The sequence below is a fragment of the Pavona decussata genome, unplaced genomic scaffold (assembly GCF_977016875.1).
Source record: "Pavona decussata unplaced genomic scaffold, jaPavDecu1.1 SCAFFOLD_188, whole genome shotgun sequence".
Lineage (NCBI taxonomy): Eukaryota > Metazoa > Cnidaria > Anthozoa > Scleractinia > Agariciidae > Pavona > Pavona decussata.
Window position 1 is genome coordinate 449,274 of NW_028145597.1, and position 16,237 is coordinate 465,510.

The following is a 16,237-nucleotide window of genomic DNA, read 5'->3' on the forward strand; positions in this document are numbered from 1 at the left end:
TTTGGCACGTGCAACTTTTACCGTGCTATCTATCGTTCAGATTTCTTTTCCCGCGCTTAAATGTGTTACCGGTTTTCTTGCAGCAGTTGACAGATTTTCCCGCGCTTGCCAAAGCTTAGTCGGTGACACGATTTCCCGCGCTTAACATAAACACCGGCTACATGTTTCAAAGTTCTGTTCTGAGTTCTGATTGTTTTATTTTAGTTGTAAAGTTTTTGCTTACACAGAGTTTGTCTCCAAAATTAAATTTTGACCTTGTTATAAAGGAGTAAAATTATAGAATACGTGTTGGAAATGTTTCGTACCTTGAGAAACAGAAAAGACATTCTTGCAATCCTTCGACAGTCTCACAGAGGTTACAGTGCTGTAAAATATCACAAAAGCATCGCGCCATGAGTAACACTGCATGACAGAACCAAACATAAGGATAAGTAAATGACGCTAACTTGAGCAGATTACCTTTATTTCATGTGATGGCAAAGAAAAAAAGCATCTCCAACAGAGGAAAGGAGGAATTACAGCCGAGCACAATGATAGCATACAAAGGAAATAAGATGTTCAAAGTATCATGCTATGCACAGAACAGACAGCCTGGCAAAGGGCATTACAAGAATAAAAGCGCGGGTAGGTTGTTATCGTTTTCAAGTTTTTAAGTTTTGCATATAAGACGTTTAATTTTTTTTTAAGGACTGCTCAAGAAAGCCGTTTTCTCGCATTAAATTTGAACAACACTTGATAAATCAGTCTCAAGAGTATTTTAATGATAAATCAACGTTTGTATTTCATTTCCATTTTTACTTCAGTCTAACTTGTTGTTGGCAGCAAAATGATTGTTGAATATCAGCGGCGGAGCAAGAATAAAAAGTTGTTACAGCGACTCACTTGAGTTTTCTTCTCTTTCTTTCTTTATTTCTTTGTACGTGCGGTTGTTGCGATCTTTAGTAATGAGTACCGTTCTTACAATGAGTTTATTTTAATAAGTAACACTGGTTTTACGAATCAACAAGTTTTTCGAAATTGATTTAACTATAAAAGTTAACGTTAAAAGAGAACGACGTTTCGACCGTCCGACGGTCATTTTCAAGTTCAAAATGAGAAGTAAAATATGTGCTTATATACAATTGTGAAAAAACTAATGAGATGCTGACTTAAAAAGCTCTAAGATATTCACATCTAAACAATATCAAAAATAATAGCGTGAATGATAAATACAAAGGAACGCTAAAAACGATAAAAGGTATTTAAAAGGTATTTAAAAGTGAAATAATTAAACAAATAACTTCGCGCGGATCGAGTCGCATTGTTTGTTCAGACCTAAAGCCGAAACTGAACAAACAATGCGACTCGATCCGCGCGAAGTTATTTGTTTAATTATTTCACTTTTAAATACCTTTTAAATACCTTTTATCGTTTTTAGCGTTCCTTTGTATTTATCATTCACGCTATTATTTTTGATATTGTTTAGATGTGAATATCTTAGAGCTTTTTAAGTCAGCATCTCATTAGTTTTTTCACAATTGTATATAAGCACATATTTTACTTCTCATTTTGAACTTGAAAATGACCGTCGGACGGTCGAAACGTCGTTCTCTTTTAACGTTAACTTTTATAGTTAAAACACTGGTTTTAGACTTAAAATGAATTTTTCTAGAAACATCTGGCTTTATGACACCTTCAAAAAAGACAATTTCATTCAGTTATGATTTAAGATATTAAGTCTCCCTCAACTATACTCGGTTCATGCATTTACGTATGTTAGAACACAAACCTTCTGTGTTGCGTGAGCGGACTGTTGGTTATATTGACATTCACAGAACAAGAAGAAGAAGAAGAAGAAGCTTCCCTACACAGGACATATCAGGTTAACAAACATGCAGTCTCAAATCACAATCTTGGAGTCGGGGAGCAAGCACCTTTTCAGAGCACAACGTGTTATTTATTCCTTTAAATCGCGTTGCAAAGCAACATGATGTCATGCTGAGATGACAATCTCGCACAGCAATCGTGACTACTAACATTTGAAAACAATTAAAAAATAGTTCATTTTGAAAATTTTAGAAGATTTGACTAAAACGGCACTTGTTCCTCCGACTGGTTATATCGAACAAAAAAACAGAATACTATAGAAAATTTAAATAGTTTATGTTAGTTCACATTATATTTTCTTTTCTTCTTTAACAGGGTTTAAGTTACGCGTCACTACCCCGCACAAAATTACTTGACAATTTTTCATCTTGTGTATTTTTTAGAAAGGTCATTTACAGCGTGGATTGCTCATGGTTTCCAATTAACTGTTTCATGAAACATGCAATAGTGCTAAGAATGATGATCGTTTAAAAACAAGGAAATGTTACGAGTAAAATGGATCGAGAAAAAAGGCAATGGAGTAAAGGATTCTCGGAAGTCACTACTGGAAAATTATGACAAAAAAGGGGCAGAGTAAAACAAAGAGAAACTTCATTAACAAGGCAGCTTTGCATGCAGTAACACAATCAAAGGAAATGATCATAGAATAGAAGGAAACCAAGAACTAGTAGTGAATCCATGATGCAAAGATTCAAAATAAACCTGAATTTGTAACATAGAATTGGAGTTAAAAATCATCATGAAGACCAGAAAGAAGTGTTGAAATAACCGACAAACGTTTGAGACATACACAAAACAGAATATGATTTTGGTTATCCCCATCAAGGTACATAGATCACCCCATACTGTCTACTACCCACGATTTCCCTTAGTCATAGTGTTCTTAGTTAACGTTTAGAACCTAATTCGCACAACATAGATACCTACAGACAACTTTTAAATTAATTAGCAGTACAATTCCATCTTACTCTTTGTGGAGTTTATGACACGTTGCCTGTTGTAGCTTGTCCATGTTTGTCCACTGTGAATGATTGAGGTTAAGTCCTTCATCAAAGTCAACTGATAAAAAAGGGACTTTTGATTAAAATCATCGAGAAAAATGGCATTTAAAAGCACTATAAAGTTTACGTGTAAAAGAAGATATTGGTGACATCACTTCAGGCTGACGTATTTCCCCCCCCCCCCCCCTCCTCTCCCAATTATTGTTGTCGAAAGATGAAGGAAGTAAAATTATAGCGATAGAATGGGAATATTCTATTGATATTCACGTCTTCCTTGGCAATCTACGGCAACCCCAAGAAACATTCGGGAAATGATCGGAAACACTCGTAAGACCTTCGGACAATCTTATTTAATTGGTTTCTAATCATGCTTGTAAAATGGTCAAAACAATGCATTACCATCTCCCTTTCTTTACTTGCAGCACAATGGTGTAGCAGCTAGACTTTTGATTGGACTTTAAGTCGGAAGGTAAGAGGCCCTGCAATGTCATGTTGTCGACTTACACTAGAAACGTTACTCTAGAACTTTCCTCTACATTGCCTCCCTTTTATTACGTGAATAAATAGGTACTGACAACAAACTGTTGGGGAGAGGGGGGTGGGGGGGGGGGGTGATGTTAAACCTGCGAAGGACTAAAATCTCATCCGAGGGGGGAGGGGTAGTAATACCCCTACTTTCTTCATGCTGTAGGGACCACTTGGACTTGAAGTGCGATTTTCAATATCTGTCCTAACGTAACTCTTTACTTACCATTAACCTTGATGACTGGTACATTGCCTTGACTCTTGGTCACAGGTTCATTGTGAGTCTCCCCATTTAGCACACTGCTACTGATGGGGGAAGGGGTCGTGCTAGTGTTAGGACTCACCCCAGTCACCTGTAATTTAACAAGCAAGGTAGGTCGATTTAGACTGGTTTCCATATGATCGGAAAAGATCGTAGACAATCGCACGATCGTAGAATTTGCTTATATAATCGATCACAAATGATCGCAATGAGCTCTGTTTTCCTTTGACCGCAAAGGATCGCGAAAGATAACAAAAGGGTTAGCGCAGTGGTGAGAGCACTCATCTCCCAGCGATGTAGCCCGGGTTCGATTCCCGGACTCGGCGTCAAAGGCGGGTTAAGTTTATTGTTGGCTCTCGTCCTTGCTCCGAGAGGTTTTTCTCCGGGTACTCCGACCGGTTTTCCCCTCTGCTCAAAAACCATCACTTCTAAATTCCAATTCGATCACATTGAACACTTAAATAAAGTGATTTGTCTTTATCTATGCTCCCTGTATACCTTTTTCGACAGCGAAATCGGCTGAATGCAAACTGTCATGGTATGAGTTTCGATCGCTAAGTTGCAAAAGGTCGGTTTCCAGTATCGTCGCACAATCGCACTCGATCACAGATAATCCCGAACGATAGCAGACGATCGTGGGGAAAAAAACCTTCTGATTCTATCTTCCTCAATCATCTCGGATCGCTTGCTTTTTAAATGGCCTCCGTTAATTTTTACAACGGATAGTTTGCAAGATTGTCATTGTAAAGCTACAAAATGGCAAATTCCGACTGATTCATTTATTTACCAGTTTCTGTGGGTGCGGGCTTGTGAACAACTGTTTAGGTGTCTGTCCAAACTCAAGGATCTGGGCTTCTAAGGATGCACGCTCATTTGGATCCTCAATCCTATTTGAAAGAGGGAAACAAACACAAACTGACACTGCGAGAATGTTATGCAAAGTAAGGCTTTCTTGCGGAATGTTTGGCCGTTTTTACAGTATTGATTCTCCAGTACACACTCTTAGCTTCAACGCAACTAAATTTCACGCGACAATAAACAAAGATGCCGCGTCTGTTTATCATTTCTTGGAATCCACACAGCGTCTACAGGAAGAGGCAGTCACGGTTCATAGGTTTGTTCGTTGTACCTGTGGTTCATTTAAGCACGAAGGACTGCACTACAGTTTCTCTTGCAAAGCAACAATTAACGATTATTCAAAGTTAGATTCGGCTTTTGCATGACGGCGAGAATTATCAAGACCAAGGTTTATGTTACCTCCGCAGGCTTTTACAATTCTCTCTCAATCACACGAACCGAATCCAATAATTGTCTTATTATAAATTTAAATCGTTGTCAATTTAACTGACTTTACTGCGTTTTGAAACCTTTTTACAGGGTTTGGAAGTTTCGGTTTGGTTTTTTTGCTCGGGGAATTCGTGTCCGTTACCGATAATCAAGAAGGTGACAGTGGCGTACGACAGTTTTTGAAAAAATTAAGTTGCCTTTGCAGGCAAAAATCACTCATGTAGCCGCGTTTTTACAGCAAAACGCGCAGAAGTGTGACGAAATTCATTTAATTCGCATAGTTTTGACATCAACTATCCAATCAGATTCGAGCTTACTTTTGAAATTCACCTATGTCGTTGTGTTGGCTTCCTGGCAGCTATCGCTGAATGCTGATTGGACGGTTGATATCACGTGAGGGTAGACATTAATTAGATGAGGTCACACTTCTGTGCCTCGGGCTGTCATGCCGCACATCACGACGTCAGAAACAAACTTTCTAATTTCTATAAAAATACACTTTCTTACCCGTCAAGGTCGACAGCTCCTTCATATGTTAAGTAGTAAAAAACTGAAATAACAAACAATGGATTACCATCACTGGTCGAAATAATTATTACTTTGGTTCTTAAACTGAATTCAAAAGATTCTCTACAAATCCATAATTAACTTCGCAGCCACGTAATACAGCAATTCTGAACTTCCCATAACGCTGTTATGTTTATGATTCCTCTTTGTGTATGGATCTATTGACCATTGGAGCGGTATTCAATTGAGTGTCGAAAATAATTTCGCGTTTGCTTTGGTTTTGTATTACTACGTTCTGTGATTGGTTAACAAAACTCGCGCCACTTTCTCAACCAATGGGAATCCCAACCAAAACCAATCGTGTTTTCGCCGCACGCGTTTTCCCGCGCTTGGCGCCAGTTACATGTATTTGCTTCGAATTCTGATTGGCTAGTTGTGTTGTTTGCCAACCTGGCTCCGCTTGTTGAAACAGCGGATAAATCACTATCCAGTGGATAAAATGTACTCTAAGTAATAAATTTTATCCGTTGTTTCACATTTGCTGTTGCGAAGTTAACACATGCCAACTCGAGTTTGCCAAATTTTGTTTACCGTATGAAGGCCTTTGCGATTAAGTTAATTATAGATTTTGTTTCTTGTCCATTATACACGTAATTCAGTCTTCGGACTGCGAGGTGTTCCTTTCAATAAACGATTTATCTAAGAGCTTGCGCGCCAAAACTGTTGAACTGCACACAGCACGATTCGGAAATAAATGGATCTTTTCCAACCGTTAAGACAATAAGTTACTAATACCATTGTCCGCTTGCCATGCTTCGTGTCCTCTCTGTTTATATCCGAATATTAGATCTATCCAGTGGTGTAGCCTTTCCGATACATAAGGAGATTCAAGACCTTCACGGTTCTTTCTGATAAAGTCGCCTGAATCTACAAAAAAGTAACAATAATAATAAATACGAAAACATAGTAATTTGCCTGTGTAAAGTTTTGGTTGTCGCGGTACCATGGAAAAAATTAGTCCAATTCGTCTTCGAGGGGACAAAAAGAATCGTTCAGAATGTGTTATCAGGTCATGGCTAGTATTTTTGGAAAGTCGACAACAGCTCTTAAATTCCTAAAAACAATTTTTGCGAGTTCAAAATTCTGTTAAAGAATCCGAAGTTCCGAACTTGTGTATAACACAAGTATCCCTTTTAAAGGCCAGAAAGCGATCTTAGAAGAAAAAACAACATTTGAAGTATTTTTCCTTAAGTTTCCCGTTGCATGAGTGCCCCCGACGACCGTGTAAAATGTTAATCACACTTTTAAAGCTATACCTTTTGCCCAGGAAGGCAGCTCAACATCCATAACCTTTGTCTTGTCCTGTTTAAAGCCCAAGGGAAGGTTTTGACTGTTCAACAAGAATTCACCAGACGACTGGAAAAACTCGGGAATGAGCTGTAAAAACATTAACAACAAAAGGTCAACAGCAATAATAATAGAAAAAAAATCCTTGACGCTTACAGTTAGCACAGTCACGACTGAACTGTAAAAAACATTTTATCGCAACTTTTGTAAACAACGTTTCAGCTAGTTTAGGGTATCTATTTTTAATACGTTTTACCTAAAGACAAGTACCCTAAAACAGTCCAGCCTTTATTATGATGTTTGTTAACATTTAAACGAAATAAGAATATGAAGATGCAATTGGAACCAGAACTTGACGCACATAATGCCCATTCCGAAGTTCAAATGGAGACGAGTCTTGAAATTTTCATTTAATCGGAAATTAAATAAAATAAATAAATGTATTTTTATAGTGGAAATCATTTGGCTACCCAAAGCTAGTTTACAGGCATTCCCCTCAGAAATAACAGAAACAAATGATCAAATTAAACATAACAGGTTAGAATTCCCAACATGAAGGAGGGACAGCTATATACAAGCGTGGCCAAGGACGGGGCTTGAACCCGGGGCCACCGGATTTCAAGTCCAGCGGAAGTCCAGCGCCCTAAACCGCTGGACCACGCCGCCTCCTTGAATTGGAGTCCATCACGAGAAAGATCACATTAAAATTAGCCAGTTAACAAAGTTTGAGGTTTTGTCGTTAGTTTGCAACCCGTTAGAAGGCTTTAAAAAAACGGAAAAATCAGGGACTTTTGTATGGATTTGGGGGACGCCATCTCAGAATTAGATACATTTGCATGGAATTTTGGGCGACCTCATTTGGCAGGTCACAGCCTGGTTACTACGCAATGAAACATAACCAAACTTGGTAATTAACTAACCAATTTTCATGTAATCTTTCTGGCGATGGGGCTTATTTCTTAATACGGCGCAATTAGAACGATGTGAAAACTAGAGTCCAGTCCCTTTATGAACTTAAGGTGAAGTGGCATGACTGAGTCTTTAATGGACACTGTTGCGTGAAAATGGGCCACAATGTAGATTAATGAATGTTACAGTGCCTGTCTTTACCTATGAACGGAGTCTCAAGAAGACAGCAAAAAAACTAATATTATTAAGTACTGTAGCACACAAAATTTGGCTGACTGCTTAGTTTTGACATTCTAAGTTTTTATCCGTCCTACTTTGATCCCTGTACCTCCTTCTGTCTCGCTTTGATCACACAGAAACAACAACAGAAAATTGTTAAATGCCGTATACAAACCTCTTTAACATCAGCATGTCCAGTCAAGACATTCTCCCACGTCTCAGCGATACTAAAACAAAATAAACAAGTGGCTGGATGGAATGGGCATTCAAGTAAAAAACGCTAAAAATTGCATTATTTCAGCGGATTTTAGACAATTCAGAAATCTTTGGATCAGCAGTATTATGCCTCGTTCAGCTTAAGATGGAGGGGGGAATTATTAGCCTTCCTTTTCTAAACAAAAGCTGTCCAAAAACGGGTCTGCTTTCGCAGGCTAGGGGATTATACAAAACACAAGAGAATGTAAATAACGTAAGAGGGAAAAAAAGAAACAAACACACATGCACCCAGTTTAATACTGAGTCCGCTAAACATTTAGGAGCACTCGGAGTTTATAGTACTAGCATAGTATCTAGTGTTTGTCAATCAACTATTAACCACAGATCAAACTTAAGTTTTTAATGACCAATAAATTGTAACTTTTTCCCCGTTCCCCTCAAATTCTCTTCTTATAGCATAAATTAATATTAATTTCAAAAACTTACGGTTATCGAGTAAATGCTGAAACGTGATAGAACTAAGGCATTGACAAGTCTAATCACCCTTTTTACAATAGGGAGCTTTAGCAACGACGACGACAACGGCAACGGCAACGAGAACGTCAAAAAACAATGGGCTTAAACGTAGGTGAAATTTTCTGGAGTTGAATTCTTGGAGACCACACCCAAATTTAGAAAGAGAAAGAGAAAGAGAAATTCGCCGTGTTGTGTTTACGTCCTCCATAAAACGTCCCATCAGGAAATTTCACGTTCTCGTCGTGCAGTGACGGCAAACAAATGTACCAAACAGTGTAATGCACGTGCAGAGTTATTGTTTTGGTAATTAACATTTAAAGCTAGTTGGAATAATCGCGACGATGTTTGAGAAAACGCGAATTCGTTTTAATAGTGACGTTTTCACTGCCGTCTCCGTCGTCGTTGCTAAAGCTCCCTAATAAACATAAAGCACTGAAAGCAATTTTTTATTGCTACAGATGGGAATCGTGTCACTAAACTGAACCATCTCTAAATTAGTTTTATACCTGTTAAATAATCGGTCAGGTTGATCAAACTTTCCTCCTTGTAAGCAAAGCATAAACTCTGGAGCTTTGGAGAGAAATATTTTTTAAAAACTTACGTCAACACAGAATGAATGAATCACTTCTATTTCGATATGATAGTTCCATAAGTTAGAATGAGCTATGAATAATTTGAAGTTTTCCGAACATTTGCCTGTAAATCTGTCTGTGTGGGGAAATTGTACTTTGAGGAACTTTTTACTTCCCATTTTTTTTTTGTATTTACTTACTTACCGGTATACAGCAAGTAATACCTTTTAGGGAAAAGGACCAAATGATGATGATGACTATCAAAATGTCTTTTTTGTAGAAATTCTGATATATTTAAGAGAACTGAAACCTTTTTTGAATTTTTGCTGCATGTCTACATGCATGGGTGTTGCAAAAAAATCCTTGAAAGAGTATATACAAAGCTGATAGTTTATTTCCAAGAATTTCACATCAAGCTTTAAAACAGTCTTACCAACTCTAACGAGATAGTACAACACATATCCTGGAGTTGAATAATGAGAGCCATATAAAAATTTGGGATCAGGCATTTCCTTGCATCTCTCCTAAAATGCAAATAGTATAAACAACAATGAACAGTCTGTCTAGTTATAGTTGTATGATTGTTAGAAAAGAGACAAAATGTGTTGTTTCAGAAAATATCTATACCCTCAGCTCTGTAGGAAGTTTCTTCAGTTTGGAGCCTTCCTCGCCCATCTAGAAATTCCAATCTAGTTTTATAATTTCTGGCATTTGAGACCCCCCACCCCACCCCTCAGAATCCCAATGAACTTTCAAGTGGGTGGGGTGGGGTGGGGGAAGGGGAAGTTTGAGCGTAAAAGTCCTTTTGACTTGTGAATTAACTTGGATATGAAGATAGTCAGGCTAATTGCAATTAGCATTCAATTTTAAACTGGCAGCCATTTTAGTTTAGGTTCTATCGGACCTAATTGGTCAGTAATGACTTCTCTTTTAGAAACATTTTCTTGTGCTTAGCGCTCAGAAATAACATAAGATCTTAGATAGCTAACAGTAAATCTTAGCTGCTTGAGCAAAACATTAGATGGGGACTGCACCACTTCTTTTAATGCCTTAGTCTACAAGATCCTTGTTAGGTAATGCCCTTTAAGTTACCAATATTTTTGATGTTAGTAAATAGTTACAAATAAAATCTTACCTTTAACTGAGCTAATCTGGATTCATTTAGGGCTCCTATAGGTTTAGACAAATCTCGGAACGTTTCTGGGCTGTTCAGATCTAAAAACAAACAAAAAAGTAGTAATTTTTGTGCATTATACAAAGGGGAGACTGTATGGCAACTTAGAACCTATCAAAGTGGTATCTTTGCCATGCAGAGGGTGAGTAAAAAGGCATTAAATGGGTATCATTGATTTCAGTGTTGGGGTATGTGTACAAGTCCTATAATTGTATTGATTAATAATAAACTGTCTTACCCAGTTCATCACTTTTGTAATTGGCCAGTATCCATGGAAATACTGGGTACTGTGTGAGATCATTGAAACTTCTATCTGCTAAACTGAAAAGAAAGCACACAACAAGCCACTGACTAAAACATTCCATTCAAGCTTTTCTCGATTATTATTTGTTCAGTTAATGGAAAAAATGCTACCAGTATTAATAGACACTTTCTATGTAGCTCAACAACGACTAAAATTTATGAAAATTTTGAGATCTCAGAACAAGCTTCATTTAGACGCAATCAGCCATGGTATGAAGAAGCCAATAAGGTCTAGGACAGCAGTATAAATTTGAAGCAAAGTAAACTATTGAAAATTTAAGGCAGCAGTTTAATAGTTCAACAAAAGAGAAATACAAAATAAAATAACCATCCTATAATAAAAATAAATTTTATTATCATCAAAAATAAATGACCAACCTATTTAGGTACATTAAATATTCAAAATTTGAGATGGCTCCATTCTGCCATCTTAATGTCATGTTTTCTTGTCTTGTATCTTCTAATTCAACCTCTAAGAAAAAAAAAATAAACAAATCAACATTTAGCATTTGCATAATTTTCTGACTGTGTCATGCCACCCTATCCCATTAGTGAGAATAACTTGTGGCTTTGAGTAGGCTAATTTTGGCCTTTCTTCTCAAAATTTAATATTATTTTTATTAATTTTTATTTGATGGCTAATGATAATGAGAGACAGAAAAGTATAAAATTTTCAGTACAAAGTGGCAATAGTGTTGTATTTTAATTTGTTATCAAATAATACCTACCTACCCCAGTCTTCAGTTCTGGAAGAAAAAATGAATATTGTTTACTGTTTGCTGAGCTCAAAATGAGGATGTCTAATTACCTGGCTGTTGGACAATTTGTTCATGAAATAAATCTCTTTCTTTGGAGGAGTTGAATATCAAGTACATATGAGAACCATCCGTTGAAAATACCTCTATACCCTAGGACAAATAGTATAAAATAATAAGTAAATTAAATGACAATTTATTCAATATATATAAAATAATAAAGCTGTTAGTAAACAACGTTGTCTTTTTCTCAGAAAATGTTTCCATTCTCTGACAAAAAGAGGTCAACAATTCTCCTTTTGAAGTTCTTCAATCAGAAAATACAGGTATTGTTCACTCTCCATGTTTAGTTTTATCTGCAATCAATAGCAACTCCAGTGCATAAAGGTCACACATGTTCCTGGTAAAAAATTATCAGAATTTTTAAATATGAAATTCTCATACAAGTAGCTAGATTTACATATATTAAATTTGCACATATAAAAATAACCAACATTTGAACTCATTGTGCCTTCTCCTGTATGATCTTGTTCCGGACAAGTCTTAAATAATACAAGTCTAGAATCATTTTCACTACAATAACGTATTACTTAAAAATAGACAGAAAGTGTATATCAAACAAACCACATGTCTGAGAAGGTATCTTCTTTTGACTACTCTGCATATCTTGGACAATTTACACTTAACAACTGGACACTATGAACAAAGAAGAATACAATACAATACAATACAATATTTACAATACAATATTTATTTCGCCATATACACAACATTTACAGATGGGAAGAAAAAATGAAGAAAAAAATTGAAGAAAGAAAATAAATGGCGAGGAAACCTGAAAGAAACCACGAGGCTTATAACAAGTCAGGCTTCCTCACTTAACTAATCTTATATTAGAATTACAATATGGACTTATGGTAAATTAACTTTGATCGCGCACACGTACACATACACATATTAAGTAAGTTAGTTAGTTAAGAATTACAGCCTTACAGAAGTTAATACCTAGAAAGAAGAAATTCTTTAAGCTTTCTTTTAAAAGAAGCGGAGGAGGGAGAACTAGTTATGTCAGAAGTTAGCGAATTATAAAAGTTTGGACCTTGAAAGTAAATTGAAAACTTCCTGGTGTTCGTTCTGCACAGTGGCAAGCGGAAGGACTGAGCATTCCTAGTATTATAATTATGGATTTGACTATTCAGTAAAAAAAAGTTATTGAATTTGGAAGGGAGTGTAGAGTTCTTGAATGAAAACATAAAAAAGCCTAATTGAAACGAATGGATATCATGAAATTTTAAGAGTTTAAGTTCCTTAAAGATAGGGCCAGTATGGGCAATGTATGTGGAATTGCTTACTATTCTTAACGCACGTTTCTGTAAGGTTACAATTCTTTGAAGGTTTGACTTATAGGTACCAGCCCAAGCTAAATTGCAATAATATAAATATGGAAGGATCATAGAATTGTATAAAGTACGAAGGGAGTGAGTAGAGAGAAAAAACCTAGATTTATGAATAATACCTATAGATTTGGATAATTTATTTGCTGTTAAGGATATATGAGATTTCCAGGTCAAATTGTCATCTAGTAAAACACCCAAGAACATGGTCTCAGAAACACGAAGGATAGGCTGCTCATTTATGAAAACTTGAAATTCAAAGGATTGCTTCTTTTGCCAGGGCTTGAATACCATAAAATTAGTCTTGGCTAAATTCAAGGAGAGCCGGTTTGCTGCAAACCAGGTTGACAATTTGTTTAATTCTCTATTTAATGTGTTAGTTAGGTAAACAGGATCATTATGGGAGATAAATAGGTTTGTATCATCAGCAAACAAGATTGCATCAAGCAGGGAAGCATTGTTCAAATCATTAACATACAGGATAAAAAATAAGGGACCAAGAATAGAACCTTGAGGCACCCCACAGGAAATCCCCTGTGGGGCAGATCTAACGTTATTAAATTCGACAAATTGTGTCCTCACAGAAAAATAACTTTTGACCCATTCTAGTGCCAGACCACGGATCCCATAATGATTGAGTTTGTCAAAAAGAATGTCGTGATTTACCGTGTCGAACGCTTTCGAAAGATCTAGGAATACTCCAATGGCGTGTTCTTTTCTATCAAATGCAGAAGAAATTTTGTCACACAAATCGACAAGCGCAAGGCTAGGAGAGCGATTTTTTCGAAAGCCATATTGATTATCACATAAGACATCGAAGTCATTGAGATAATTTATAATACGGTTGTAAATTATTCGTTCCAAAAACTTTGAAAAGCACGGTAGAACAGAAATAGGTCTGTAGTTGCTGAAGAGAGCTTTGTCACCTGATTTAAAAATAGGTACGACACGGGCAATTTTCAATTCATCCGGGACGATACCATGAGTAATGGAGAGATTTACAATGTGTGTTAATGGAGAGGAAACACTACATATAGATCGCTTTATGATAGACATAGGAATGTTGTCATACCCAGCCGATTTTCCCGCCGGAAACTTCGATGCGATATCTATAATCTCCTCCTGAGTTGCTAAATTTAGGAACACTGACTGAGGGAAATGACCAGGAAGAAAATTCTTATATGAGGTCGTAGATTGAATTCGTTTAGCGAGGTTTGGTCCAATATTACTGAAGTAATTACAAAATCGATTAGCAATCTCCATTGGGTCAGAAATATCTTGGTCATCAACCTTAAACACAGAGTTGGGTTTAGGTCTCAATTTCTTGCTGTTTAGGACCTCATTAAGCAGACGCCAAGTGGCTCTAATATTGGATTTTGACTCGCTTAGCTTCTTATCATAATATAAACGTTTCGCGATTCGTAGGGAGTGATTCAGTTTGTTCTTATATTTTTTATATTTCGCTTCGTTCCAGAGAGAGGGGTTTGAAAGATACTGCTTGTATAGTTTGTTTTTCTGCTTGACAGATTTAAGTAAGCTCTGGGATATCCACGGTTTCCTAAGGTGAAGGCGACGCTTCAGTTTCTTCAAAGGAAAATGTGTTTCGTAAGCTTTAGTGTATCGCTCAAGAAATTTGCTGTAGCAGATTTTTGGATCATTATACCCGTCTATATTGAACCAATCAATAGAATCTAATTCCTCTAAGAAGTTGCAAATATTTGGCTCGCTTTTGTCACGAACAAATATGTTCTCTTGGTGTTCGCGGGTACGCTTATGATCGAAGGAAATGGAAAAGATAGGCAGATGGTCCGAAATATCCGTTATTAATAGTCCAGACTTCAAATAACTGTGCTCGACATGGTTAGAAAAAATGTTGTCAATCAGAGTTGCAGTGTGAGAAGTGATTCGGGAAGGTAACGTGATTAACGGAAAAAACAGGTGAGAATACAGGCCATCTAGGAATTCCCCGGTGGCGTTGTGGTTTTGATTTTTTAGCAGATTCAAATTAAAATCTCCCATTATATAGCATATCTTGTTGTCCCGAGATATTTTCCCTAATATTTCGTTCATTCTGGTCACGAAATCATTTACATTTTCATTTGGAGGGCGATAAATTATAATAAAAATATTATAATAAATTATAATAAAGAAAATTATAATAAATTTATAACTTATGGTTATTTAGAGTATCACAGTAGACTAAAACCACTTATCCCAAAAACTTAAGGATGCTTTGTTTCTGAAAACCCTAATTTTCTTTTCCAATTCCAACAACCCTTGATCTGATTTTTCTGTATACACCTGTTGTTGTTAACAGCGAAAAATATCCCTGTAGGTACCACCATTAAGAAACCCAACTTTCTTGGACCATTCCAAGATACGCAGAATGTATGTGCTGTTGCAAAAAGGAGGCCCCATCCTATAGTAGCACTGGCTATCTTGGAACTCCTTGCTATCTTTTGCTCTACACAATTTCAAACAATTTTTATCAGTCACCCACTTTTGCACCATTTCCATAATTTCAAAATGCAAAGAGATACCTTAACATTTTAAATACTTGTAAGTCCTGGCTTACATTTATTGAAAGGATGAATTAGGACATTTTTGGGAGGTTAAAGCATTTGAGATAACTGATTTATGGGGGAGTGGGGGCAGGGGAGGGGTCAGAGGAAGCCAGGGGCTATATTTAGAATTTAGTGCTAATTTAGGAATTTCCCACTCCAGAAACTGTGAAAAGACTGGTATGAGTAAGTGATTGGGGGATCATTTGGTCAGTAGACAGCTTTACATTGTGCCGTCGAATAAGCGCTTGGGATAGCGTAGCTCTTGTTAACTATAGTTTTCACCTAAAATACATGTAGTATTTCCTATGCAACTGACTGCCAAGAAATGCACTTATAAATTCAACGGCGAAATTACTATGAATCTGTCTACCCTGGAAACAATCTCATAATCTCTCACTTGCACCTAGTTGTCTCCCCATAGTTTCTGGAGTGGGGAATTAGGACATTCCACAGTTTTACAGATTAATTAATCAACTAATAAATTGTACTCACTGGGTCTGCATTGTTAAAAGGTTGGAAGTACAGCCTGGAGGATGTAAGCATGATCCGGCCTGGATTGCACACTAGAGGGGTGATCCGTTTGGCTAGAATGAAAAAGAAATGAAGAGAAGTTGATGATGATATTGAAGGATATATTAAATTATTATGAGTTTGAGAATTAAAAATACAAATGTAGCATACCCATAGTTTCCATAACAATCTTTTCATGTAAATCTTCCAACCTAAAAATCAGAAACAATTGATAAGAATGAGAAACAAATAGCCCTAAGGATAAAAATGAATTTCACAAAAAGCTATTTTATTCTTAAATAATTAAAAT

The 16,237-nt window shown here is 36.6% G+C and overlaps 1 protein-coding gene across 4 annotated transcripts in view; it reads right to left on the minus strand.

The window, feature by feature from the left end:
- The window catches only part of LOC146462436 (protein FAN-like), a 35,948-nt gene that overhangs the window by 7,180 nt on the left and 12,531 nt on the right, over positions 1–16,237 (minus strand). For 3 of the 4 annotated variants that reach the window (XM_085085634.1, XM_085085633.1, XM_085085636.1), the window contains 18 exons: positions 16,099–16,139; positions 15,910–16,001; positions 12,084–12,155; positions 11,513–11,612; positions 11,083–11,176; positions 10,640–10,722; positions 10,363–10,442; positions 9,661–9,751; positions 9,162–9,225; positions 8,099–8,150; positions 6,765–6,885; positions 6,244–6,375; positions 5,449–5,491; positions 4,442–4,541; positions 3,619–3,745; positions 2,835–2,925; positions 1,769–1,843; positions 306–364 (listed from right to left, as the gene is read on the minus strand). In XM_085085634.1, coding sequence (XP_084941760.1) covers positions 306–364; positions 1,769–1,843; positions 2,835–2,925; positions 3,619–3,745; positions 4,442–4,541; positions 5,449–5,491; positions 6,244–6,375; positions 6,765–6,885; positions 8,099–8,150; positions 9,162–9,225; positions 9,661–9,751; positions 10,363–10,442; positions 10,640–10,722; positions 11,083–11,176; positions 11,513–11,612; positions 12,084–12,155; positions 15,910–16,001; positions 16,099–16,139 — 1,517 coding nt within the window. The remainder of the gene's footprint in view (positions 1–305; positions 365–1,768; positions 1,844–2,834; positions 2,926–3,618; positions 3,746–4,441; positions 4,542–5,448; positions 5,492–6,243; positions 6,376–6,764; positions 6,886–8,098; positions 8,151–9,161; positions 9,226–9,660; positions 9,752–10,362; positions 10,443–10,639; positions 10,723–11,082; positions 11,177–11,512; positions 11,613–12,083; positions 12,156–15,909; positions 16,002–16,098; positions 16,140–16,237) is intronic. The other variant, XM_085085635.1, reaches the window with a different exon arrangement.